Source organism: Strix uralensis, chromosome 13 (genome assembly GCF_047716275.1).
Source record: "Strix uralensis isolate ZFMK-TIS-50842 chromosome 13, bStrUra1, whole genome shotgun sequence".
Classification (NCBI taxonomy): domain Eukaryota; kingdom Metazoa; phylum Chordata; class Aves; order Strigiformes; family Strigidae; genus Strix; species Strix uralensis.
Genome location: NC_133984.1, coordinates 16,431,546 through 16,457,316, shown reverse-complemented (window position 1 = coordinate 16,457,316; position 25,771 = coordinate 16,431,546). Strand labels below are relative to the sequence as shown.

Here is a 25,771-nt window from a genome sequence, read left to right as displayed (position 1 = left end):
TTCTTTGAAGTTTCTTGGTATTCTCAAATACCACCCTAAGTAATAGAAGAGTTGAGGTAGATATTTTGAGGCAAGAGTGGTGAGTGATCATTTTTATGCTCTGGTGATTTTACAAATGTCACTGTGGTAACTGGGCTTTAAACTTTTAGTTTCCTCCATCTGTGTTGGATCACTTTCCACCTCTTCATCTTGGGAAATGTGTCAGAGAAGAAAGCTTTAGTACACACCAGTATTTTATTTTGACAGGATGTAGGACAATTCTGTCCTTCATCTTGATCAAAACCGTTTGTTACCCTTCCCTTCAGAAGAACATTAGCCACCACTAAGGCATTACCTAGAGCTATCCACTGATGTGCATTTGCAATGCACAGTCATCCTAGAACTAGATCCTAGGTCTCAGTCCCTGGTTTTGCCAGTAGGACAGTAGGACAGAAGGTAAAGAGCAGCATTGTGTGTCTTTATACTTCTAAGAAAACACAAGGTGACATTTTGACCACACTGTAGTTGAAACAAAAGTACATCTGACTTTATTAGGGTCAGACTAATTTGCCTCTGTCATCGCAGATCTCTGAAGGACTAATTACACTGGTATTAAGTTATATAAATGTACAAAATAAAAGCATTCTAACTACATTCCTTTAAAAGTACTAAGACTCACAAACACAGTCTGAGTGCATTGTCTTTGACCAACATTAACAATGATTTCAAAGTTTAAAAATTTGTTTTTATTTCAACAAAGGTTATGCTTGGTAGTACACAATCAGTAAAAAATTTCAACATTACATTTATTTTTTTGTGAAATACACACAAAGTTCTGGTGTGTACCTCCACCTATGATCTCTGACTGAAAAATCAAGTGTATACGGGCTTGTAAAAGTCTGGGAGACCTCCAAAAAAATAACAGAAACTCTGTACAGAAACCTTTTGTGGATTCAATAACCTGTAACTTTCCTTTAGGTTAATGGTGAAGAGATTTAAGAACTTGTGCAAAGGTGTAACAAGACAAAATAGAAACTCTAATTTTTTTACGCAGTGATCCTGTGACACTTTTCTGATGAACACACTATTGATCCTGATGGCCTCACAAATTAATGACTGTTGCACCTGTAATTTCAGCAGGATCTGGCATTTGGTTTTTATTTCTTTTCTTTTTTTTCTTTCTTCTTTTTATTATTGTATAGCAGCTGCAGGCCACCAAACCAGCTGCTCCAGTGCACACAGGAGGCAGTTGTGTCTTAGTGGAGTGAATCATCTAAATAAACAGGATGAGCAGTTGATAAAATTTATAGATGTACTTGAAGTTCCACACAAAGAAAGAATAAATATGATCCTTTACTGTTTATATTAACTGGAAATCTAAATAACAGCCAAAAAAATTCTATTTAAAAGAAATAATCAACTGAGCTACTAGGGAGTGATGGAGGCTTTAATCCTCTTTTTCTTTGCCCATGCTTGACAGGGTATTCCAGGTGATCCAGGCCCACCAGGACTTCCTGGGCCACAAGGCCCTCCTGTGAGTAGCCCTCTTCTAGGTTTTTTATTGCATCTGTATTAGAACTGTAAATTCATTCTACTTTGGCTTGTGGGCTCAGTTTAAGATGATGTTTGTGTGTCCAGGGTCTTCCCGGTGGCATAAAAGGTGAAAAAGGTGAGCAAGGAGAACCAGGCAAAAGAGTAAGTAGTCTATTTAACCAAACATTTATCTTTCCAATCAGTGTTATCTTTGAGAATTAAGCAAATGTTAAATTCAGGTGGGGCCATCAGCCTCTGGGTAAGAGACTTTTTTTTTTTCCATAACCTGGCAAACTGGTAGATGACACATCTGGTTCATGAAAGTGCTTCTAGCTATGGATCTCTCAGTGCTTTCTGATAGAATTATCTGCATGTAGATCTCAGTTTTGGGGGCAGGAGAAAATAATTTGAATGATGTTATCTGGTTACATGTGGAAACCAAAGTTGTTGGACTGCTTGACTGAAGCAGCAGTTTTCTGTTTCCTTTTAGAGAGGGTCTTCAGTTTGCTATGTACTGTACAGCAGCATGAGATTGTATATTTAAGCTGGTCTATGTAAACTCATTCTCAGTGGGTTTACTTGTGAGGTGAGTCAGAAAGCCAAGTCTCAACACTGCATTAAGACCAAAAGTCCATTTGTCACTTCCCAAGAGACTACTTCAGTTTATGTGCTATCTGGGGAGGGGACGAGTCAAGATGGCTGCATCTAGGGATAGCATGAGCCACTTTGTTCCTGTCTAGACTCAAATCCACCCTGAAATTTAAATTTACTTGGATATCACAGCTCAGAAAAGCTGAGGAACATCATAGAAGTGCTATGAAATAGGATGAAAATAATATGGGCTGGACCAGCAAAGAAAAGCCAAGATGCTACCAGCTCAAAGCATTCTGTATTTTCACTTCCACAGCTACTGAACCCATAGTTTTATCAACATAATGGGCCCCTTTGGAAACCAAGACACATGTCTTGCTCAGGTTAATTGGACAATATATAAACAGTGTTTAGAAACATGTTGGTAATAGGTTTTCCAATTTCCAGAGGAAATGTATACAAATGTTTGGTATTCTAAATAAAATCCTTCATAGTTGCTGAGATTTATAGGAGGGCTTTGATCTGCCTTCTTTAAGGAACATAACAAAAGAGGCAGATTTACAAAGCCAAAACTCTCATTATATTCTGAGTGATTTTTGAATTGTATTTTCTATGTTGCTTCTCTCTGCAAAAGTAAATGGGAACCACATAAATTTGCAAAGATCTGAAATGATAAAAGTCCTGAGAGGATATGGCAGATACGTTTTGCCAAAAGCTTGTTTACCAACATTTTTGGTTGTATTACTCTGAATTTGGGCATGTTGCATACTTAAAGTGAAGTTTTGCTATTAAGTTACTCTAAAGCTGCCTTTTAGGGTCCCATATGATTGTGTGGCTCAAGCCCATTTCAGATATACTCATAAAAATGGCAGTATATGTAATCAAACAGGTAATTTTGTAAATTCAGGGGAAATCTTAAAACCTCATTTTTGAGAATCGGAACTCATCACTAATAATAAAGAATTCACAAATCACATTACACTCTTAATACACTATATCTGTCAGGTCTTATTATCAACTTCTCAATGACTGAGAGTTGGTCTTGGTGCTGTGGTGAAACTTAATGACCTTTTGTCTTGTAGTTACGTTCCAGCAGGTGTCCCCCACACATCCTGCTTCTGTAATGCTGACAGCAGAGTTCTGTTTGTCTTGCTCAGTGAATAGTCTGGAACAAAGCAGAGCTTGTGCTACTTCTATTGTAACAACGAGAGATCTGTTCAGCAAGAATATATGGTTTTTAGAAGTCACTTCTTTGAGCAGAATTACACTTTATATTTTTGTTGTTAATATTCTTCAGAAAATTGCATTTAGTTTAAAGCAAAGTTAAAATTCAAATACACAAATGTTTGTATTTAATTTCACTAGTCACATTATACTAATTTCCTAATTAAATATAACATTCTAGTGTCTAGGGAGTTAGGATCTGTTTTCCAAATAAAGGATTTCTCTAATGTTAAAGTAAAGGGAGTTATTAAACACTATCAGCAATAGTTAACTGGAGATCATTTTGTGCTGTATTCTCACAACATTTCTTTAAGACCTGTCATGCTTTTGTGCTCTGGTTTTCCAAATGAAAACCTCAGTTTAGATAACTCCATTGATTGGACTTGGTTTATGTCTGATGTATTTGTCACAAGGACTGCATTCTAGAGAAAGTTTGGTTTATTGAAAAATGGGAAGTAACACAATTTCCATAAGAATTCTTCACCACTGATGCATTTTATTTCAATGCATGTTTATGTCTTTGAAGGGAAAGCCTGGCAAAGATGGAGAACCTGGTCAGCCTGGTAGGGATGTGAGTAACATACATTTCTAATCTAAGCTGACTCCTTATAAGCTTTTCCTCTGATAAGGAGAAGATCTGAGTGTGGGTGTCTTTCTCTTTTCTTGAAGGGCTTACCTGGTGGGCCTGGAATAAATGGTGCTCCAGGAAGAGAGGGTGAAAAGGTATGCCATGTTTTTTGTCATTATTGCTGTAGTAGCTTGAAAATCTGCCATTACTGAGTTCAGTTCTGGCTGAGTAGTAACTGCATTGCCTATGCTATGACAGTGTTGAGGAATATTTGTAATAACTTTCTTGTGCACTAATGCGCAATATAAAAAATGCTCTTAATTTCATCGGTAGGGTGAAAAAGGTGACATTGGTCCCCCTGGTCCTCCTGGAATTGTAAGTTGCTGATCCTTTCTTTTCTTTCTGCATTTGGTTGACAGTGTTGTTTCATCATAGTTCTTGGGTGACTGTGAGTCTCATCTCCAACTGTAACAATAACAGAACCAGTAAAGATTTCTTATATTCACTGATAGAAATTATTGTTTCCTTCTTTCAAGATAGATTCTATGCTCTAGGATTTGCTAGGTTACAAATACAAGGCTAGACTATAACCTCAGACCAGCAGAAACTTGAGTCACCTTTGCTGAAACTGGTTCTAACCACGTTGGCTTGGCAGTAAAAGTGCTTGCTATTGGGGAGTGCTCTTTAGTGGAATTTAGTGGTAGTTCAGTGGAGCAGGAAAGGCATCCTGTCATTGGGATAAGGTTTGAAGTATGTTGAATTTTTCCTCCCTCACATCTGTTTACTGTTCCAGTGGCTCTTTTCTTGGCAAGTTGTTTCACATGAACATGAAACATTTACAGGTCATTTCAAGACCAGGCATTGATGCAACAGTGGGACCAAAAGGTAGCAAAGGATTGCCAGGACTTCCAGGAGCCAAAGGAGAGCGTGGATTCTCTGGTAGGCCAGGCCCACCTGGCTTGCCAGGTTCTCCAGGTAGGAGTGCAAGCATTAAAATAACTTGTATGCTCAAATGTCTGAATGGATATTTAGCTTCACAGTCTTTTCACACTCCTTTTGACAGATGGACTGAGCAGAAAGTGAAGGCAGAACTATTTAGAGCTACATTTGAGCTTGAAGGGTAGCCCTTAACTTATGGGGATAATATGAGGAATTCTGAACATTCATTGCACCTGTGTGGTAAACAGAGGATGCTAATCATCCACGTTGTCAAACAGATACTTGGTTAATGGTCTAAGGGGTAATTTATCTCCTATCACTTCCCTATAACATACATTATCCATTGCATTACGTGGAGAAAGTGTTGTGTACCAGAACTCTGGTACCTGGCCATCAAACCTGGTCTCTGCTGTACATTGGCCAGTACTAAAGGAGATGATTTGAGTCTACAATGGGAGCGAGCAGTAACACCTGTATTTGCCTTATACACGCACAGAGAAGAACATTATGATTTTAATGTAAAAGCTTATAAATGTTCTTTTTTTCATCATTACTTCCTTTCATTAGTCCTGTTTTATTTTTTTTCCTTCGTAAGTCTCGGGCCAATTTTTTTCTGAGACCTGAGCCTCAGGTCAATTTTTCAGACAAAACCTTTGAAAATGCAAAATGTGCATATGTCAAACATGTAGTTTGATTCCATAAAACTTGCATGGAAAGACAGAGTCTTCTGTAGCATGTTATAGTATATTATTGTCATCCTTGCAAAAAAGTGATTTAAACCTTTGAGTTCTCAAGGAACTAAGTTCTTTTCATCTTAGGGATCACTACTGTTGGACCTCCTGGCCCACCTGGCTTACCTGGTGAGAGAGGACAGAAGGGAGATCCAGGTTTACCTGGTGTTTCTATTCCTGGGCAACCAGGACTTGATGGACCACGAGGACCTCCAGGACCACCAGGTCCCCCAGGGCCACCTGCACCATCTGTTCCTCCTGGTAAGTGATGACGACATAGACAGCAAGTAGAAGAGACTGAACAGTTTCTACTTTCTTTTTTTTTTTTTTCTTATTTCTACCTCCAAAGATGTAGTATATTGGCAGCTGAAGTCCATGAGATTCTCCAAGTTGCTCCCATTGCCGTTCAGGACATTTGTAGAACTCTAGCCTTAAGGACAATTACAGAATTTAAGCACAATTTGGGAATTCAGTGGTGTGAGTTGCAGTCTGGTTTTATCATGCCTCTTTCTACTTCAGGTGAGCCCTACTGTGACTTACCTGTGACATTCAGCTAGACTGGAGGAGAAGAAATCTTGTCAGACTTGAGGGACCTTCATGCTAACTTAGATAATAATGACAGCCCTCCAGGGCAAAGCAGATTTGGCCCAGATGTACAAAATTGAGTATTTTCCAATTTATGTTACATCCTATTTAATCCAACTAATGAAAGTTACATTAAAATTTGTGCATAAATCAGGAGGTAACCACTTTGACACTGTCTTAAGTAAATATAGCTTTCATGATATGATCTAATAAATGTGTGGAGTAGGGACTATTCCATACTAACAGCTGTGACACCAGGAGAGTCAAAGGAGTAATTTTTCACAGAATTCCAGTTTCATAAATATTCTAGTGTGTAGATCACATAAAAACAGCTTGGGAGTGAACACCTTGGATGAAGGCTCTTAGCTCCTTTTTGATATGAGGGAAGTAGGGAATGGGAGATGGAATATGAGAACTGGAAAGCTGTAGTGGAGAAGGAGCTAGCACGTGGTTCAGGGAGGAATTTAGTGTCTAGATGGCATTGACATCTTAAGTCCCCTCACTGATGATATTTCATATCCATGCTTTTATGATATGAGGCTGAACAGCAGAATGTAGTGTAGAGGTGGAAGTGTGTAGGTTGTGGGAAGTAGTAGGGAGATAGTTCAGGTTGTGAAGGAGAACTGATGATTGTTGTGTAATATCACTGATTGTTTCCTTTTGAGTTTGGATGACATTGGTGGGTTTTCATTAGCAGTCCTCTGTCTGGGTCGCCAAAATGTTTGCTCTGTGATTGTGTGGGTATATTGGAATATCCACACAAATACTAAGAAGCACATTTTTGTACCGAATACATGTATTTGGTGCTTCTGTCAGTCTAACACAAATTGATCATTAAATGTCTCCTGATTGTCCTTAGGTGAAGGGTTATGCGAGCAGGGACCGCCAGGTCCTCCAGGAATTCCAGGACAACAAGGCTTTACGGGGGAGCGAGGCCAAAAAGGTGCAGTGTCATGGCTATCTTGTTTTTTCTCTTTTTGTTAAAGCTTGTTAAACAATATAAAGCCTGAATTAAATAAACAGTGTCTCTTCCCAGTGGGGTTGAGTGCAGACATTTCCTGTTTCTGAGTAAGAAAGCTGTTTTATCTGGGCATAGGATAGTTCCTTATCTAGTGTTAAAGCACAAGAATCTCAAAGTGGCTGAGGGTACACTAATGCTAGGGCCTGGCATGGATCATGATTAAAGTGAAACAGAACTTCAGGTTTATGAGTACCTCCCAGGTAGACAGAAGCTAAGTGCTTTGTAACAGCAGTTGCCAACTCTATGTGAAAAAGTTTTGTACTTCATGAATATGTTTAACATTTTTTATGGAAAGCAACATTGAAATTATAAATGCAAGATTCCTAATTTGAGTTGGTCAGTCTACAATGAGTTTGTTTGTTTGGTAAGCAAAAGAAAGACATCTTTAATGTGTATCCTTGTTTCCAAAAAGACAACCTTGCAATGAGGATGCTGATATGGGTAAGTGAGAATCTTTTCCTAGCTCAACCATGGACATCCTAGATGACTTTGGGCATCTCACTTAATTTTGAACACCTTTCAAACAGAAATCTTTTTTCTCATGGAGATTGTACACATTAATTAACCTAAATGAGGTGCTTAAATACTACATTGACGAATGTCAGAAAAGTCTGTATGTAAAGGAAATTCCTAAGCTTCTTGAAACCATTCTTTTTTTCTTTTTTTTTTTTTTTTAATGGGATAAGTTTAGCCTATTGTCAAATCTGTGAAACATTCCCAGGATGTATTTTGCACTCTTGGAGTTTAATTAAAGTTTGGGATTTTGATATATGTGTGTTAAGAGTTGTAGTTTGAAGTGTCAAGTACCTACTTTAGAAGAGGACTCTTCTGTTGAGAAAAAAAGTCCACAGTTTCGTTTTTTTATTATTGAAAGCATTTTTCTTTTGTTTTAATTTATTTTGCACTATCCTAAATAAATTCTAATCATATCTGATATTGGTTGTCTGACTCCTGGCAACCAAAAAGCTTCAGCTTGGTTTTCATGGGGGAAGCCTTCTAATATTTAAGCAATCATATAATTACATAAAATAGTCATTTTGGACTTGGTCTTATAGATCAATAGCAAGAAAACAATTGCTGTTGTGTAGAATTCTTTTAATATTTTTGAAGATCTGATGCTCAAGTATGCTTTTTCAATACAAATCTTTTTAGGTGATCAAGGAGACACATGCTTCAATTGCATAGGAACTGGAGTAACTGGGCCTCCTGGGGAGAGAGGACCACCAGGACCTCCAGGTAGTCCAGGTAAGGCTGTAGTCTTCACTATTTTGCCTAATATATTCCATAAAGTCACTTTTGTATCTGTGTATATTGCTAATGATATATCTGTGTATTGTGTACAAATTCAGATGCAGCGTTGCCAGCTCCGGTATATAGTTGGTGCATGTTGTATTTTGCACAGCTTAGGAGTGTTAGGAAGAAACAGGCTGGATTACATATGGGTAAAAAAATCACTCATTCAAAAAAAAATCTCTAATCAAAGACAGACTTGCAAGCATTCTGCATATTGAAGGTTTATAGTGTGCTATAGATTTAACTGAGAGAGAGAAATTAACTTCTATTACTTGCTATTTCTGAAATGATAGAGGAACTGGAGCCTTTTAAAAGCGTGACATTTTTTGACACTATTGATTTAACTATTGCAACTAGAGTTGCAAATTTTGTTCTGCTCAAATAAAATCAAGCTCTCAAAAAAAATCCAGATTAAACCTTGCCTGCTGTTATGCAAACAGCGTTCTTGATATTTACAGTTTCTACAGCTTTATGGGGTTTTTTTCTGTTTTTCTGCACTACTCAGGTTCTCCTGGTTTTCCTGGACCAAAAGGTGAAAAGGGGCTTCCTGGATTAACTGGCCTTGTAGGGCCACCAGTAAGTGGTGGTGTTATGTTGTGGTGGGAAAATAGTCTCATTTGTCTTGCGTGTTTGGTCAATCTGTGCACAGTACATATGAATTCTGTCTAATACTTCTTTTTTTTTTGTCTGTAACTAGCTTGAATTCTTATACTGTGACAAACTCAGAGAAGGAGTGAAAGAAAAACTAAAATGGTCTTTTGTTCTTTTTCTCTCCCCCCTCCCCCCCTTCAGGGATTCCCAGGGTCCCCAGGTGCTCCTGGGAGACCTGGTCCTAAAGGAGACCCAGGGGATGTCCTGACTTCTCCAAGAATGAAAGGTGACAAAGGAGACCCTGGCTTCCCAGGACCTCCAGGTCTTCCTGGCATAGATGGCACTCCTGGACGAGATGGACTGCCAGGCCTACCTGGCCCTAAGGGGGAGCCTGTGAGTTTCCATTTTATGTTGTCTTTGATTGGACAGATGTTTTGGGAAGTCCTGGATGCATTTGACGTACTGCAGATAAGAGGACTTGCTGAATGTGACTAACACGGTAATTCTCTTCAGCAGATGCCAATCTAGTTAGGATATACTGAGGTACTTCCTGAATCTGTCAATACCTCTGAAAGTAAGCTGAGACTTCTCTTGGGTAGTGTCAGATGGTCCCTTCTGCCATTGTCTAATTTCACCTACATAGTGTGAAGAATTAAGTACCCAGGTTTAGACCTTATCTCTACCACGTTAGTAAGATGTAGGCAGCTAATGGCCTTGAGAACTAGAAGGATGGAAACTGCCAAAGAGTTTCAAAACAGAAGTAATTAAACACTTTACTCATTTGCTAGTAAATATGTTCCTCTTCCCCATCCTGCTCTTCCTTTTTTTCAGGGCAGTGTTGCATTCAAAGGAGAAATGGGTATTCCAGGTGATCCAGGAATACCAGGTCTTCCTGGAGACAAAGGACTTCCTGGACCTCCTGGTTTTGGTCCACAAGGTTCACCTGGTGAAAAGGGCATCCAAGGTGTATCAGGCCGTCCAGGGCCTCCTGGAGTTCCCGGTGAGTTGGTCTCTATGTGCTATTGAACAAAAGCTGTAAAATCAAGTTTTGTCCTTTTGCTTCAGACAGTTCTCAGAACATAATGTTGCTTTTAAGCTTTTTCCAAAGGTGTTGTAAGACCTAATATTTATAAGTTTTCTTACTGAAGGTCACCACAGAATCGCAAAGTGAGCAGAATTTGTGCTATGTTACTATAAGCACATGACTCACCCTTCTGCTCTGACGTGTAGAGAAGTTTCTTCTTCTCAACTGACTGGAGTGGAAATGCATTCTAACTACCATCTGGCTTATGCTTAATAATACTGCAACTACAACAGTTTTTGAAAACAAGAGTTTGCTTTGTTACTTTCTTGTCAGCTACACAGATTGTGATCAAGTTGTGCTGGTGTCAGCTATGGAAAATACTATTCACATGATAATACTAGGAGAAAGCTGGAAAAAATAACATTTCAAGAAAACTGTCTTAACATAGAATCACAAAATGGTTTGGGTTAGAAGGGACCTTAAAGATCACCTAGTTCCACCCCCCCTGCCATGGGCAGGGACACCTTCCACTAGACCAGATTGCTCAAAGCCCCGTCCAACCTGGCCTTGAACACTGCCAGGGAGGGGGCAGCCACAGCTTCTCTGGGCAACCTGTGCCAGTGTCTCACCACCCTCACAGGGAAGAATTTCTTCCCTATATCTAATCTAAATCTACACTCTTTCAGTTCAAAACCGTTACCCCTCATCCTATCCCTACACTTCCTTACCAAGAGTACTGGAAGGCCACTATAAGGTCTCCCTGGAGCCTTCTCTTCTCCAGGCTGAACACCCCCAACTCTCTCAGCCTGTCCTCATAAGGAAGGTGCTCCACCCCCTGATCATCTTTGTGGCCTCCTCTGGACCCGCTCAAGCAGGTCCATGTCCTTCTGCTGTTGGTGCCCCCAGAGCTGGACACAGCACTGCAGGTGGGGTCTCATGAGAGCAGAGCAGAGGGGGAGAATCCCCTCCCTTGACCTGCTGGCCACACTTCTCTTGATGAACATTAAACAGTGCTTCTAAGCCTCTAAGTGCTGTGTAGGGCTCAGGGACAGATAGCCTATTGGGTAAAGTGTTGCTGGTGTAAGTTTTCTGTAAGCTTGGAATGTAGCTAGAATCTTTTTCTGCTCAAAGAAAAACAGAAAAGAAACTCCTACTGAGTGATAACTATTTCTTCTTTTTGGTTTTAGGTCCAAAAGGTGACCCTGGCCAGACAATTACAGAACCAGGAGTTCCTGGCCCCCCTGGTCCTCCAGGAAGAAATGGTGATCCAGGTCTTCCAGGTAAAGCAGTAACTAGATATCCAGGGAATTTCAAGAGCTTTTTATTCTGCCTGATTCTTGGTAACTATGTTGATTTTCTTCTTTTTACAGGAGATCCTGGTCAGCCAGGACAGCGTGGCTTATCAGGCATCCCAGGTGCAAAGGGAGAGCCAGGTATTCCTGGCATTGGACTTCCAGGTCCGCCAGGCCCAAAAGGTATGGTTACAGCCATATTATTGTAGTGTACTGACTGGAAGAGGGGATATAGAGGGTTGTATCTCTTCGCTTTTTCCTAGTGAGTTAGTTTCTGTCTCTAGAATGCTTTAAAAAATGTTTGTCTTGAGTTTATACATCCTTATAATAGTCTCAGAAGTATCAGGAAATAAAACCTGCTGTGCCCTTATTCTTCTGTTTGCTGTACTGCTCCTTCATGGTAGCTTACATTTTTCAGTAAACCAAGGACACAAAAGTAAATGGGTAAAACTTTGGGAAATTATGAATGTTTGAGCTTGCATCAGTAAATGATCTCCAAATGCTGCCTCAAGATGTTAATGTTTCTGATGGGAACTCTTTGTAATTTTTGTTAGAGCACGCAGCATGGGGAGTGCCCTCCTCTGAGAGGAGTCCCAGACATCCTCTGTGGCAAAGACTGGTATACTCAAAAGCTATCTCAGCCAAACGGGTACCCCTCAAGTAGCTTGAACTAGCACAGAACCTCTTTTCAGAGACCACTTTTCATGGGCCCTCAGCATTTCTGGAAGAGTTGTTCTAATGCTCTCTGGTGTCCTCTCCTCTGCTGTCCTAACCTCCATGTCCTGTGTAGGTTTCCCAGGGACTCCAGGCCCCCCCGGAGCTCCGGGAGCTCCAGGTCGCCCTGGTCTAGATGGACCTCCTGGACCACCTGGTTTCCCAGGACAGAAGGTCTGTGTTTGCTTGTTTAATATAAAGTTTCACTTTCTTAGAGGTTGTTCTGCATCAGTGGGAAGTTGGTGGGGAGGATTTTACCTCTTGTCAGCTTTTGATGTTGGGGCAGTCACGTTCTCTACTTGAGGTTTGAGTGAGGGTGGAGAAAAAAGAAATGGAACTCTAAGATGGTGGGCATTTTTTCTTTACTACTTCTAGGAGAGGCTAAACTTAGAAAACCCCTTTTAAAAAATTTGTTAATTTGTTACAGGGGGATCGTGGATTTGGAGTTCCAGGACCACCTGGACCCCCAGGACCACCAGGCACAAAAGGAGTTCAAGGACCTAAAGGTGATCCTGGCTTCCCAGGAAACCCTGGTCTCCCAGGACGGGCAGGTTTTGATGGCACTCCAGGGCCCAAAGGTATGGAGAACTGTCCCCTTTTGTGTTCCTTATTGAACTTTAAAAAATGTAGATGTGCTACAAGTCATATGGCAGTTAAATACAAGCAGTGCTGACTTCAGAGCAATTACTTCAGGGTCCATTTTTCCAAATCAGACACACCTGTGTAAATGGAAGCTTGTGTTCTCAAAAGGCAAGCAAGGGAGTAAATACCAACACCACTGGGTCAGTATCTGAAAGTCTGTATTCTAAAGACAAATCATGTTAACGTGGGGGTAAATCTTTTTCAATAGAATAATTGTCATTTAGATGTGTTCAACATCCAGAGAGTTAGCAGATCATGAATTCCTGCTGTTAATCATTGTATTGAACTGCAGAGCATGCCTGGCTTGCTAGAGAGTATCTGTTAAGTTTGATGTGGATTGTGATGCAATAACATGTCTCTGTGTAGCCTAGAAATGTAAACTGCATGCATTCCACACAGAGTGAGGACAAATCTCTGGCTTTCAAAAATAGCCTCTGCAGTGTGGGGTTTTTTTTCCTGTGTCAGATCCACATTTGTTTGCATGCAAGGACAAGATTTCAAGTACAATGTGCAGGCACTCTGCTTCTGAAAGCAAGTATCTCTGAACTGAGTTCACTATTTACTAAACAAGAATGTTCTTTTAGGTGACCCTGGACCAAGTGGACCACCAGGACTCCCGGGCCCACCAGGCATCCCTGGCATTGGTGGTCAAGGTCCACCTGGATCTCCAGGACCTCCGGGTCCTGTTGGCCCCCCAGGTAAAACTCGCATGAATTGTACCCTTAGGTTATCTCTGGCATACACCAAGCAGGTACACAGGACACTGAAAGTCCCACTGAACAGATAGGCAAGGAAAGATAGAGACCTCATGTCTATTGGCCATCACTGTTTTGCCAGTCATGTGGGCAAAACTTGGTACGTCATGTTTTTTACTGAAATCATAAGTGGAATTACATTCAGCCCTGCCATTTGCACAACTTGGAGAGATCTCAAGATGTAAAAACCCAATTTGGAGAAGTCTTGGAGCCTCAGCAGAAATTGTAGAAGGTGCTGTATACAGATAGGGACAAAATGTCTGTGAAGGTGTTTATCGCAATACTCTTCAGGACAAGACAGAAGGGAGCACAGTGTCAGTGCAGAGGTTTTGGGGATACAGAAGATGAGGAGAGCTGTCTTTAGCTACCTGTCATTACATTGCTTTCAAATAGCAAGATTGTTCTTAAATTCCAGAGAAGTTTTCTAGCTTACCAAACTGTATTCCAAGTTCATTGGGTGAGAGGTATTTTTTAATAACTTTTTTACATTATTATTTAGAAAATTATTTTTTCATTTGGAAAAAATCAGCGAAACTCAATCCCCTATACAGTGCTATTTGTCCTCCCTATACTTACATGGTGAGCACAAAAGCAAAGGAGTAATTCGGGTTCTCCCTGACATGGCTGTGGACTTGAGCATGCCTGCTGCTGAAACACTTCAAAACCCATCTGGTTCTTACCATGCCTGTATGACTGTTTACACTGCATGTTTGTGAGCTACACTTTTTAAACGTGTTTGTATGCCAGCACTGGGATTGGCATTGTTCACAATGCACGCTGAAAAATTCATGGCCTGCTGTAAGACCATGGGTCACAAATTGGTTGATCACATTCAGATCTTGATGAACTGTGAGCCGACATTTAGCAAAGTGCTTAACTTGAAGCTAGCAAGCACTTGAGTCAGTAGGTCCATGGAGTTGGAGTTCTACTCGCATACATAAAATGTGCGTCATGTTTAAGTATATTTTTTCACAAGTTTCCTGGCTGGGAAAGGAATGTGTGGTTGCTGCACTGGCAATCCTTGAATGTGTCCAGTATTAAGAGCTAGGGACAGCAGGGGTCTGGACAATGGGCACAGAAGTTCCCTGAGCCACCAGGTGGGTCCTGTGCTTGCTTATAGCATCCTGAACCTATGGTTGCACTTGAGGCTGAACTGAAACAAGGCAACAGAGGTGTGTATTTGGGGTGGGAGGGTGGGATGTATCAGTATGGGTTTGAAAGTTGCATCCAATGCATGTTCTTTTGTCTTCCTGTAACATCTCTTCTGGTGTTAGCCAGAACTTGATTTCATGTGATCACGGATTTATTCTGCAAAATACCAATTTTGACATTCACAATTATTACTAGAGTTGGTGGATTTGAAATGCTTATGTTTTCACTCTTCATGTCTGTACTGGCTAATCACTGTGGCTACTAACAGCATGATGGCTCTGAAATCTAGTGCATGGTTGAAGGTCCCACTTGAGAAGTCCTTGTTATTTCCCTTGGTACTGCTACTTCTGTTTTGTGCTGAATTCCTTACATTGCTATCTCCCATCCCTTGTTTGTTTTACTAAGCTGTTTTGATTATGTTCCTTTATGCAACATTAGTGTAAAGTTTCTGGGGCTCTGTTTTTCAGGTAAATTGGAAAATTCTTGAAATTATTTCCTCGTTCAGAACTTTCTTTCTCTGCACCACCATTTCTTCAAACAGTTTGCAGTAACTCAACATTCTTCTTTTCTTGAATATGTAACAAATTACTTTAAAATTTATTGTGTTGTCTATGTTGTTCTAATTATGATACGGTTATGGTTTTTGAGAACCAGAAATTCAATTAGAATGAATTTCAATTTGAAAAAGTATTTTTACCGTTCTACACATGGAATTTGCCCTATTAGTGGGTTATATATTATTTTCTCTTTTTTTTTTTCCACTTGCTGATAGAGACCCCTTAAACACAGAGCATGTGCAGTCCCTATCCATCCTCTGGTACTGTTTTTCCTCTGCAAAGTAAGCAGTTCCAGGCACATGACACCATAGATTAATGCAGTGATAAGCTGCTGCCGAAGGGGAGCATGCTTGTCATTAAATAAATTGGAAGTCTACAGCCTATACTGTCAAGAAAACTTGATCTGCCTTTTTAGTGTGTAAAGAACACATTGTGACATCACTCTTAAACTTATTCTCGCAGTTGAGAGCAGGGCCTTGTAGTTATTTATGAGGTTTTGGCATGGTGGTGTCATAATCTCAGTAGGCTATGCTAGGGCATATAACGTGCAATGTACTATCTCTGTAGGTGTAATAATGTAAATTTGCATAATAGAACTAAAAGAATGGGGAAAACTTATTTAGAGGGTTTTTGTGTTATAAAGAAGCATCTCTTGAAAATCCCTATTTGAAGGGATTTACCTGAATGTGATGCAGATCAACAAGAAACTGATTGTTAGGGTGTACTCTGTTCTTCAGAAGGTGTCCAAGTCAGTATCTAGTCATGATGGTTTTGTGTTAAAAAAAAAAAAAAACAAAAAAAACCAACAACAACAAAAAAACACAAAACAACAAAAAAAAAAAACCAAAAAACCAGCTCGGATAAAGCTTGTTCCCCAGTTGTGAAGAGAATACTAGACAAGGAGAGAGGGAAAAATAATTTTATTTTTAAAATGTACCATCAATATTTAAAAATATCCGAGTTTCTTGTTTCTGCATACAGTGGTGGCTGCACTTTGAAAAAGACCTCCAAGTTTCCTTGCAGTCTGGTTTCTCTTAACTGCATTAAGTGTTGTATTCTTTGTTCTTAGATCTGTTTTCAGTAACTTTAGTGTAGATTTTTTTCTTTGTTCTAATCTGTATGTGCTTTATTTTGTTTCCTAACTTAACGACTATTACAACTCCTTACTGCTACCTGTCTCAACTTCCTGATGAGCTCTAACTCGTTGGCTTTTGAACCTCAGGTTCCCCAGGTACTGTGGTTTCTTTACCAAAGCATTTTCTTAGCTTCAGATTTAAGAATAATCCTTTTTTGTCAACTACATTTCCAGAGTGAGTATTGTCACTGATACAGTGTACTGGAGGGAAAAAAGCTGTCTGCTTGCTTCAGCAGTGCCTCAAGCTCAGTATCATTAGCATTAAACAATTTTAAGCATATTTTGACAATTCATATTCTTCATTCGGGGAAATGTAATGCAATGCAGACTTTTGCTATCCTTCAAAAACATTCAACTGATGTTATCTTAGAATGTAGTAAAATGGCATCATTAATGGAAATATACTTGTAAGAATCTCAATTCTTGATGATAAAGTACAAATCAGTCTAATCAATCTTGGCTTTTTGTTTTATTAATCAGACTTCTAAAGGGTTGTTGGAGAGAATTGTTGTTTTCCTTTTGAGATTTTTTTGCATTGCATTTGCTACAACTTGGTAAAATTTTATTAATGCTTCTCTTCAGGAGAATATGGCCTTTTAACACCTGGAAGCCATTAAAAAAAAATGGCTTCAGAAGAATTGCAGGGTTTTCATCAGTGCTAGGAATGGACTGCAGATAAAACTTAGCTATTCCTACAGTACTATGCCCAGAGATACACAGATCTCAGACTTGCCTTACTTTTTGCTAAAAGATTGTCTTAACAACATTGTCTAGGGTTGCAGGGCATTCCAGGGGAGAAAGGGGATCCAGGTCCTCCAGGCTTCGACGTTCCTGGTCCTCCAGGTGACCAAGGAACCCCAGGATATCCAGGACCCCCTGGTCTCCCAGGGCCTCAGGGTTCACCTGGACCACCTGGCCGGGATGGAATACCTGGATTTCCAGGTAAGTTCACATTTTTTACCTGTGGACAAAGACCAAACTGTAGTTACAGGTGGATGCTCTTTATGCTTGGACATGCCAGCTTAATGAGCTTCAATGTTTATCCTATCCATTTGAAGTTGGATACATGTAACCATTACATCTCATACTTTTTTAAAAAAGTTATAACTATTTGTTGCATTAAAATCCTTGTCACCTCTCCACTCTTCCCTGTAACTTGATGCAAATATTTTCCACATTATTCTGTTTCATAACTTTCAAATGTTACTTTGATCATCCACATTATGACACTTCTCTGTTTTGTGATTTTATTTTTTTTTTCTAGTCACTACTACGATTTAGAAATAGAGTTGGTTTAAAGGAAATAATTACAAATGCTATCAATTGGATCCAGTGCATGGTTTTAAATATTAATTTCCTTATTTTATGTGTTAGGACTATTCAGTTAAGATATTCTGTTCCACCCTCTGGAATAAAAATCTCAAGTGAATTTTGGGAATCTTTGTCTTCAGATAGACAAGGTGATACAAAAGATTCTAAAAGTAGTGTATACCTAATTGTCATTTTGGCTTCCAATAAATTCAAGTTTCAAACAAGTATTTCTGTTTCAAACCAGGGAACCAAACTTATGGTAGGTATAAATATGCTTTCTACCATAAAGAACAGTGCACTGCAAATCTTCTTCCCAGGACTTAACTGTGGAAAATTTGCCACAATTTTCAAGTGTCATTTTATCTGATTTAGATCTATACAAGAACTGAGTGCTTGTGATTCCCTTAAAACAGGCTTTATATCCGTGTCCTGGTTAATAAATACCATAGAGATGCAGGGAAGTAGGTTTTGAGGTTTTGTTCAGAATGACAACAGTGATTCAATGCATTTAGGTGCCAAAGGTGAGATGGGCGTCATGGGAGCTCCTGGTCCTCCAGGGCCTCCAGGAACTCCTGGAAGAAATGGCCTGCCTGGCTTGAAAGGTAATGTTTGTTTAATCTGCTTCTGAAAAGAATGCAGAATGCTGTTTTCCATGTCCTGTGTGGAAAGAGGCTTTGTATTACTAACATCTAGATCTTCATTACTGGGATCTGCTTAGGTTATCTTCTTTTGACAGTGCTGATGTTCAGAATTGCTTTGCAGTTTTAAGCCATAGCATCAGTCACTTTTTTTTAATTGATGTCATGAAATGTTAGCTATTTTTAAAAGATTACCTTTGGATTGATGGCATTGAAGTAGGGCAATATTTCAGAAGTATGTTGTAAAAGTCTGCTTTAAGCAGCAGAAAGAAGAAAATCAGTAGCTTTGGGTTATGAAGTCATCCAGAATCAGCTCTATAGGTATCACAGAGAAACTATTCTATCAATGTTTTCCCAACCTCCCTTGTTGGAGATGAATTTCGAAAGAGTTTGGTAGAAGAAAAACCCACTCGTGTCCCCAGAACAAGGAGGCTGTGAATCCAAAGCTGCTGTAGCTGTTGCAACTCCTCTGTGCTAGTGGCACAGTGTGATGGAGCTCGGGGAGCTCTCTTGATGTGGGTCATAGAGAGCTGCTTCCTCGGAGCTGGGCTGGCCAGAGCTGACTGACTGCAGCATACAGACATTCCCATGCAGTCCGCTCACTCGGCTTTCTTCCAGGACTTAAGGTGCTGTGGAGAACCTTGCATAAACTGACTGATCATTTAGTGAATTCCAGCTTCATGAATAAATCATGGAATTCCTATGCAAGAGAAAGCATGACAGGTACATTAGCCTACCTTAAGGATTATGGGTTTTTTCCCTTTTGTTGTCTGTACTTACTGTAGGTAATAATGGATTACCTGGGCCGCCAGGGCCTCCGGGACTGGTAGGACAGAAAGGCATCAAAGGTGAAGCAGGCCTGCCAGGTCCGCCTGGAAAAGTTGATCCGAAACAGCTAGGAGCAAAAGGAGAAAAAGGCGAGCCAGGTGTTCCAGGTACAGAACTTTGCATGTCGGTCTGGGGAGGTGGTTTGTACTCTACAGATAACAGTGACCTGTAACTGAATCTATTACAGTTCATTCTTTCTTACAGGAAAAAAAATGAACTCAGAATATAGAGGCAGCTAAGGGTCTCTTAGCCTTTTTTTTTTTTAAGTGGTTCTATGGTGGTTAGTGTGCAATGCCCTTGCTCACTAACTGTTACTATTATTTGGCATATGGAGATACTGTAATAGCACTAAGGTGCTTTCAGCACAATTACAATTCAGTTTTCTAGGTGTTATTCCTAAGCATGATGAGAGATAATAGTCATGGCTGCTGTACTGGCTGCATTCCTTCTGTCTCGAAGGCCCTTGGGCCTTTGCCTTGTAGGATGGAGTTGCACAGGTCGTGTGCTCATGCATCACCTCCAGATGCTCTCTCTGTAAGCTTACCCTCCCCTGAGCTAAATGTCTTCTACTTGGGAAGCTGGCAGCTCAGTTGACTCAAGTCTGTTTTCTCCTCACTTGCTATCTTCCCACTCCTTCCCCACCAAGGGGTCTGATATCTCCTTTGAACTCTAACTTAGTTGAGAAGAGTAAAAATATTCTGCCGTAGAGAGAACCAGAATGCCTTTCTCTGATGTTGGCCCATCCATTACTGTGCTAATTTATCTATTGTATTAATTTCTATGAAGCCTAGGTAGGATCCTAAGACACTTAGCTACATCTGATCTAAGACACTTAGCTACATCTGATCTCTTAAGGCAAAAGAGGAAACTTACAGTAGTGGTAATAGTAATAACAATAAAATGTATCTTTTTCCTTTGAGGTATTCCTGGTTTATCAGGACAGAAAGGTTACCAAGGTCTCCCAGGTGACCCAGGCCCACCAGGACTTAGTGGCCCACCAGGTGTGCCAGGATTGCCAGGTAAGTAAACAAGGCCTCAGATGGACAGCTTTGATATGTAAAAATTTACATGCATTTTTATCGCATGGGATTGGGATATTAATCCAGGTATATTTAAGCAAAGCCTAGGAATTTACACTTAAAGCTGCAACACAGTTTGGGGACATTTAAAATCATTATCCAAACAGCATGCTTTTTGCTCGTTCCTTTTACCAGACCCAAAAGCAGTTTTAAGCTGATCCCATCGAAGATTAGGATAGCTTTTAGGATGACTGGAAAAGTGCTTGCTGCTTGAGAAAGCAACATGACTGCAGGATCTGCCAACAGGAGTTGTTTCATATGTTTATTTCTTTTGTTAGTCATCATACTCATACTTTGCAAGTGGCCAAATGAATGTATTGTAAAGGCTGTCTGGATGTTGCATCTTTGCTTTAAAGAACTGCAAGGATCAAGAAAACAAATTCTGTTTTGCACTGCTTCTTCCTACAGCTATAACAATTTATCTGAAATCTTGAATCTTTGCTTACTATGTCTAATGTAGGTCTTGCTCTAAATATCTTGTTGGGCTTGGGGAATTTTTTTAACCATCCAGGACTCAGACTAGTTTGAGCATAGTAGGTTGCATTCAATTCTATAATAGAACCTACTGAATACCTATTGCAGATGAGAAAGAGATAATGTGTTCATTCTGCAGAACAAGTCATGAGATACCAAGTAACACCAGTACTAAGTTGTTTCAGTCAAATCATGGACTGAGATTTGACCCTTTTCATTAGACTAATCTTCAACACAGAAGAGTTGCCCTGATCAGATCTTGGCTCAGAACAAACTGAAGATGTTTATATTTCACTACAATGGATGTGAAAAAGCGTGTAGGAGCAGTATGAGGCCTAAAGCAACTCCAAATCCATTGCCTTTGTAATTATATGACAAGCATATTCATATGAGAATGCATATCAGAAACTCTTAATTATTGCCATTAATTAAAACTACAACTTTCCTAGGCATCAAGGGAGACACAGGGCTTCCAGGGCAACCAGGACCAACAGGACCTCCAGGGTTAAAAGGTGCCATGGGAGAGATGGGCCTTCCAGGTTAGTTTCTGTTCTTGTATTTTACTTCATTTTGTCTAGTGTTATCCTTTTATATAGTACAAAGGTGAATCTGCTTGTGTGCAGTATCTAATAATATATTTAAATGGCAATGCAGGTGAGGAATACATAAAGCCCTACACCATATTTGTTGAAATAGTATGTAAGAAATTGGAAATACCCATTAAAACAGAAAATGCAAACAGCAAATATATTGTAAATACATATTATTGTAAAGTGCTTACGGATGTGGAAGCAGAATGATCTAAATTTTGTAACTTTCATACTTTTCTGGTTTCACAGATTCCACTCTGTGAAAGTTCAGAAAAAAGATGATTCTGTAAACCCACCTGAAGACAGACATCAGATGCCAGCAAAAGAGAAAGTCAATTCCGTTATTTAGAAAGATTGCTGAAACAAAAATTACAGTTTCTGAGGATTCTAATATTAAATTGTGCCTAGATACTACAATGAGATATTTGGATTTGTGTAAATTAAGAATAAAAAAAGAAAGCTTAGAAATGTCATGCAAGAAGCCATGACAGATTTTTAGGTAATTGTATTACTTTGTTCTTAAAAATAAAACCACATTAGGTATTCAAAGCCAGCGAGTTAATTTGTTAATCCTTTCTAGTTCAGTTGCTGTAATTTGAGTGATTTCTCTGAACCACTGCAGAAGTTTTATTTATATTTATAAAAGTTGTGTTTTATCTTTTGGACAGGTCCCCCAGGCATTAAAGGCAGCCAAGGAATAGCAGGACGTCCAGGGCAGCCTGGGCCTGCAGGATTTCCTGGATTGAAAGGAGACAAAGGTGACCCTGGTCTTTCAAGCATCGGTATTCCTGGTCTCCCTGGACCAAAGGTACATTTACAGAATTCTTCAAGACAAAATTCCATGAGGAAATGAGATCCTCTTGTTTGGTTTTTTTTTTTTTTACTATAATGTAATAAATATTATGTATAAATGTAAATATGTATGTAAATATATTAATAACAAGTAGGATTGACTGTGGTTTATTCTTGTCAGGTAAGAGCAAAAATTTCTAACTTTAAAGATGAAAATATTTATATATAATTTAATCTGGTTAAAGGAGAACATTGTTTACCAGATTTTTCAAGTTGGGTTCAGTTAGTGGCCTAATCAGCACTGTGACACCCACTGACATTTTGGTAGTTGGTAGGGATTTGTACAATAAATATAATTGTTCCCATGTCTAATTATGTAGTTAATTCTAAAAGAATTAACACAATATGCATTTAAGAATAAATTGCTGAGGAGCCAATATATCATGATTACTGCTGCTTAAAATTTGTAGGTCTATATAAAACATTTGCACTAATATTTACCTATGTCATTCTTTTTGTCACCCACAAAAAAGTGACAAAGACCTACAGAATATCTAGCAGCCTTCACTGGTGCCTTACAATTGAAGTTGAGCAGCAATTAATTTAGAAAAAAACATTGCATGATTAAAGCTCCACAGATTTCATTTTTTCTTCTGCATTATCATGGGGTAAAAGTATCTGTCTCTTCTGAAAGAAAAGGGAATGCTTTTTTTAATGTATGCAGTTCTGAGGAAAAGCTCTGATACCCTACACGAAATTGTATGGGGAAACTGTTAAAATCTTTATAATTGCTATTTCCAATTCATTTTCTGTGTGAGAAGATGAAAATTAACTGGATATAAGGAGAAGCGTACACAATGTGATGGTGACCTTTTTGTGATAGTAAGACTGGGAACATACTAGAAGGGCTTACTCTGGGTTCTTAATTCTGCTTAATGTTTTCTAGGGTGATCTTGGTTTGCCTGGATATCCAGGTAGTCCAGGCAGTAAAGGTATAGCTGGAAATCCTGGTTTGCCTGGATTTCCAGGCAGTCCAGGTGCAAAAGGAGAACCAGGCCTTCCTGGATTCCCAGGTAATTCTGAGCAGGATTTTTTTTTTTTTTTCCCTCTTGCTTATATTGGTATATGCATCTAAACACAGTAGGTAATCGGTGGAGGGCTGCAGCTTCTTTCAAAGTTTCTATCAATCTGCTGCTTCTAAGCTTTGTGCTGTTGGAATTGTCACTGCAAGAGTAAGTGTGTGAATGCATCACTTGAGAGTGCCTTCTGAAATTATTCATCTGCTCTGAGGGGGTGCAGCAGTTGTGTTAGCTCTCCACTCCCCACAGCAGTCACTCTCGCCTCCCCTGACCCACAAAATACCTGTATTTGGCTCCGTATTTTTCCTTTATGAATCAACAAAAATATGTCATCAGGAAAACTGGGCTTCTTTAATAGCATTTATTGTCTAAAAATATGTTCTAAAGAAACGTCTTTCTGAAACATAATGAAATTAGGTTTTGCACTCCTCTAAAAAATTAATAGCAGTTGTTTATGTGTATATGTCAGTTCTTTCATTCTCAATTAAAAAAAACAAGCTTTTTACCTATGCTGCATTTGCAACAATAAAGGCTGTTCTACAAGTACGCTTGAGCTACTTTAATGTAGGAAGTTAGGGAATTTATAACAGTGTAGTCATGGCAGCAGGAAGCTTAGAAGAGAACAAAACCTGGCCATGAACCTGACAGTTTTTAACCTCTGCTTCATGTCATACCTTAAAGACTGTGAACAGTTGGAACAGTGTATTTGAGACGCTACCTTGATCAGGCTCAGGTGCTGTTCAGAACAGATATCATGCAATGGATTGATTGCTTTTCCTACCTCCCTTTCAGTTCATGCTGTAGGGGTGGGAATCTGATGTAAATTCTAACTAAACACCATTTTTATGAAGATCCTTTTTCAGGAGAGGAAAAGAGGATTGGGGAAGGACTATCCAACCACAGTTCATAATGCGTTCAATTTGTTGTCAAGCAGAAACACCTGTCTCAAATGGTAATTTCCTAGCAGACTGCCAGACTCACTGTGTCCTTGGCCATGGGCGCTCAACAATTAAGAAGTCAAGATCTTGAGAGTAGCAGTAAAGACAGTTGTGCTAGTATGTTTTGTTTCTGTACAGTCTTTGCTTTATAATTCATCTCCCTGATCAACTGTAAATTTGCAAAATGAGCATACGTACAGTATCTTGATACAGTTAGCTCACTTGTTACTCAGGGCACCCCAAATTATAGCACTTCAAGATCTGCTGAAAAGCCAGTTTTATGCTTAATTTGATTGAAATGCCTGTACTTTACAGGAACGCCAGGAATTCCAGGACCAAAAGGTATTGAGGGGCCTCCAGGTAATCCTGGCCTGCCTGGACCACCTGGGCCAGTAGGTGAGCATGAACAGTGCAGCAAAGGTCAGCTGCTTCTGTGGAGAACATAATACGTGAAGCCACTTCCTTTCTTCTTATCTTTTTAACATCATAAAAATGCATCTTGTGTGTATGTGAATGCTCAAACACCACTGCACACATTTCACTGAAATTAGAAAAGAAAGAAGTTTAACTTCTTCTTGACGACTTGTGTCTGCGGTCATAGTCATATCATTAGCTATTGAAACAAGAAGTTAACTGTTTCAGTATTTACCAGCTCTATTTATATTAAGTATTCCAGTGGTCTAACTTGTTTTTGTAGGAGCAAAATTCTAACTTATCCTAAAGGGAAGCATTATATTATTTTTAGCAAACACTAACTGCTTAAAAGGTCACAGCCCTTAAAAGCCTTTTCTAAATTGTCAGTGGGGAGAGAGAGGGGGAGAGAAAAAGGTTTTAATTTTAAGATTACACCCTTGTGAACTTGTTATGACATTGTCACAACTTCAGATTCAGATGGTGGGGAGTCAGGGGGAGGTTGCTTTTTTTTATTGCAGGTTAGGCATTAGCGTGCTAATGTGTTCTATCCCCCTTTTAGGTGATATTGGTCGTCCTGGCCCTCCTGGTCCTTCAGGGGAGAAGGGACAGCCTGGTCGAGATGGTATCCCTGGACCAGCTGGTCAGAAGGGCGAACCAGGTTAGGTATCCTTTCTGTTTGATTTCTCCTCCTCACTCTGCATTATGATTTTCTTTCTCTATTTTTCCTATAACTGCCCACACACCTTCAAATCTGCTTCTGTGCTTCCCAGATGCTGAATGGTTCAGGGAGCTCTCAAGCTGTCAATGAAGCACAGGACAATAATTTAATCAGGTCTTAGGTTTTTATTACCTGACTTCAACACCAGCCCCTGTTCCTGTATTCCACAGTAACTATTGCTTCAGTGTAATGTCTGCCTTAAAGCTAGAACCCCAACCAAAAATGCAAATGTATTAACTCCCAAAATCTGAAAGAGTATCTTGGGAATGGATGGAAATACTTTATGAAAGTTACAGACGCACTTTGTAGCAAAACCTCTAGTGTTGGTGTAGACTGGTGAGTGAATGAGAATCCTGGTACTCTGAAGGAATCAGGTTTAGACAAACTGCACTTTCATCATTCTCAGCCTCATGTTCCTATTCCTGGAGACTTGAAAGCTAAATGTTCGTTATTAACTGAGTCTGTTTCTTTTCAGGTCTACCAGGTTTTGGGCGCCCAGGACCTCCAGGACTCCCAGGATTGTCAGGTAAAGTTTCTCTGTTGTTCTTTGTTAAAAAGGTTGAATGTACAATATATCTATGCAC

The 25,771-nt window shown here is 39.6% G+C and overlaps 1 protein-coding gene across 2 annotated transcripts in view; it reads left to right on the top strand.

Moving 5' to 3' along the window:
* COL4A5 (collagen type IV alpha 5 chain) overlaps nucleotides 1-25,771 on the top strand; it is an 85,449-nt gene that overhangs the window by 42,913 nt on the left and 16,765 nt on the right. For both annotated transcript variants that reach the window (XM_074882675.1, XM_074882676.1), the window contains 27 exons: nucleotides 1,460-1,513; nucleotides 1,618-1,674; nucleotides 3,854-3,898; nucleotides 3,997-4,050; nucleotides 4,229-4,270; nucleotides 4,738-4,870; nucleotides 5,653-5,826; nucleotides 7,010-7,093; nucleotides 8,324-8,416; nucleotides 8,970-9,040; nucleotides 9,257-9,448; nucleotides 9,887-10,055; nucleotides 11,267-11,359; nucleotides 11,450-11,554; nucleotides 12,162-12,259; nucleotides 12,513-12,663; nucleotides 13,312-13,425; nucleotides 17,101-17,268; nucleotides 18,150-18,239; nucleotides 19,061-19,210; nucleotides 20,024-20,122; nucleotides 21,106-21,195; nucleotides 21,915-22,054; nucleotides 22,985-23,111; nucleotides 24,371-24,451; nucleotides 25,029-25,127; nucleotides 25,663-25,713. In XM_074882675.1, the coding sequence (XP_074738776.1) occupies nucleotides 1,460-1,513; nucleotides 1,618-1,674; nucleotides 3,854-3,898; nucleotides 3,997-4,050; nucleotides 4,229-4,270; nucleotides 4,738-4,870; nucleotides 5,653-5,826; nucleotides 7,010-7,093; nucleotides 8,324-8,416; nucleotides 8,970-9,040; nucleotides 9,257-9,448; nucleotides 9,887-10,055; nucleotides 11,267-11,359; nucleotides 11,450-11,554; nucleotides 12,162-12,259; nucleotides 12,513-12,663; nucleotides 13,312-13,425; nucleotides 17,101-17,268; nucleotides 18,150-18,239; nucleotides 19,061-19,210; nucleotides 20,024-20,122; nucleotides 21,106-21,195; nucleotides 21,915-22,054; nucleotides 22,985-23,111; nucleotides 24,371-24,451; nucleotides 25,029-25,127; nucleotides 25,663-25,713 (2,824 nt within the window). The remainder of the gene's footprint in view (nucleotides 1-1,459; nucleotides 1,514-1,617; nucleotides 1,675-3,853; nucleotides 3,899-3,996; nucleotides 4,051-4,228; nucleotides 4,271-4,737; nucleotides 4,871-5,652; nucleotides 5,827-7,009; nucleotides 7,094-8,323; nucleotides 8,417-8,969; nucleotides 9,041-9,256; nucleotides 9,449-9,886; nucleotides 10,056-11,266; nucleotides 11,360-11,449; nucleotides 11,555-12,161; nucleotides 12,260-12,512; nucleotides 12,664-13,311; nucleotides 13,426-17,100; nucleotides 17,269-18,149; nucleotides 18,240-19,060; nucleotides 19,211-20,023; nucleotides 20,123-21,105; nucleotides 21,196-21,914; nucleotides 22,055-22,984; nucleotides 23,112-24,370; nucleotides 24,452-25,028; nucleotides 25,128-25,662; nucleotides 25,714-25,771) is intronic.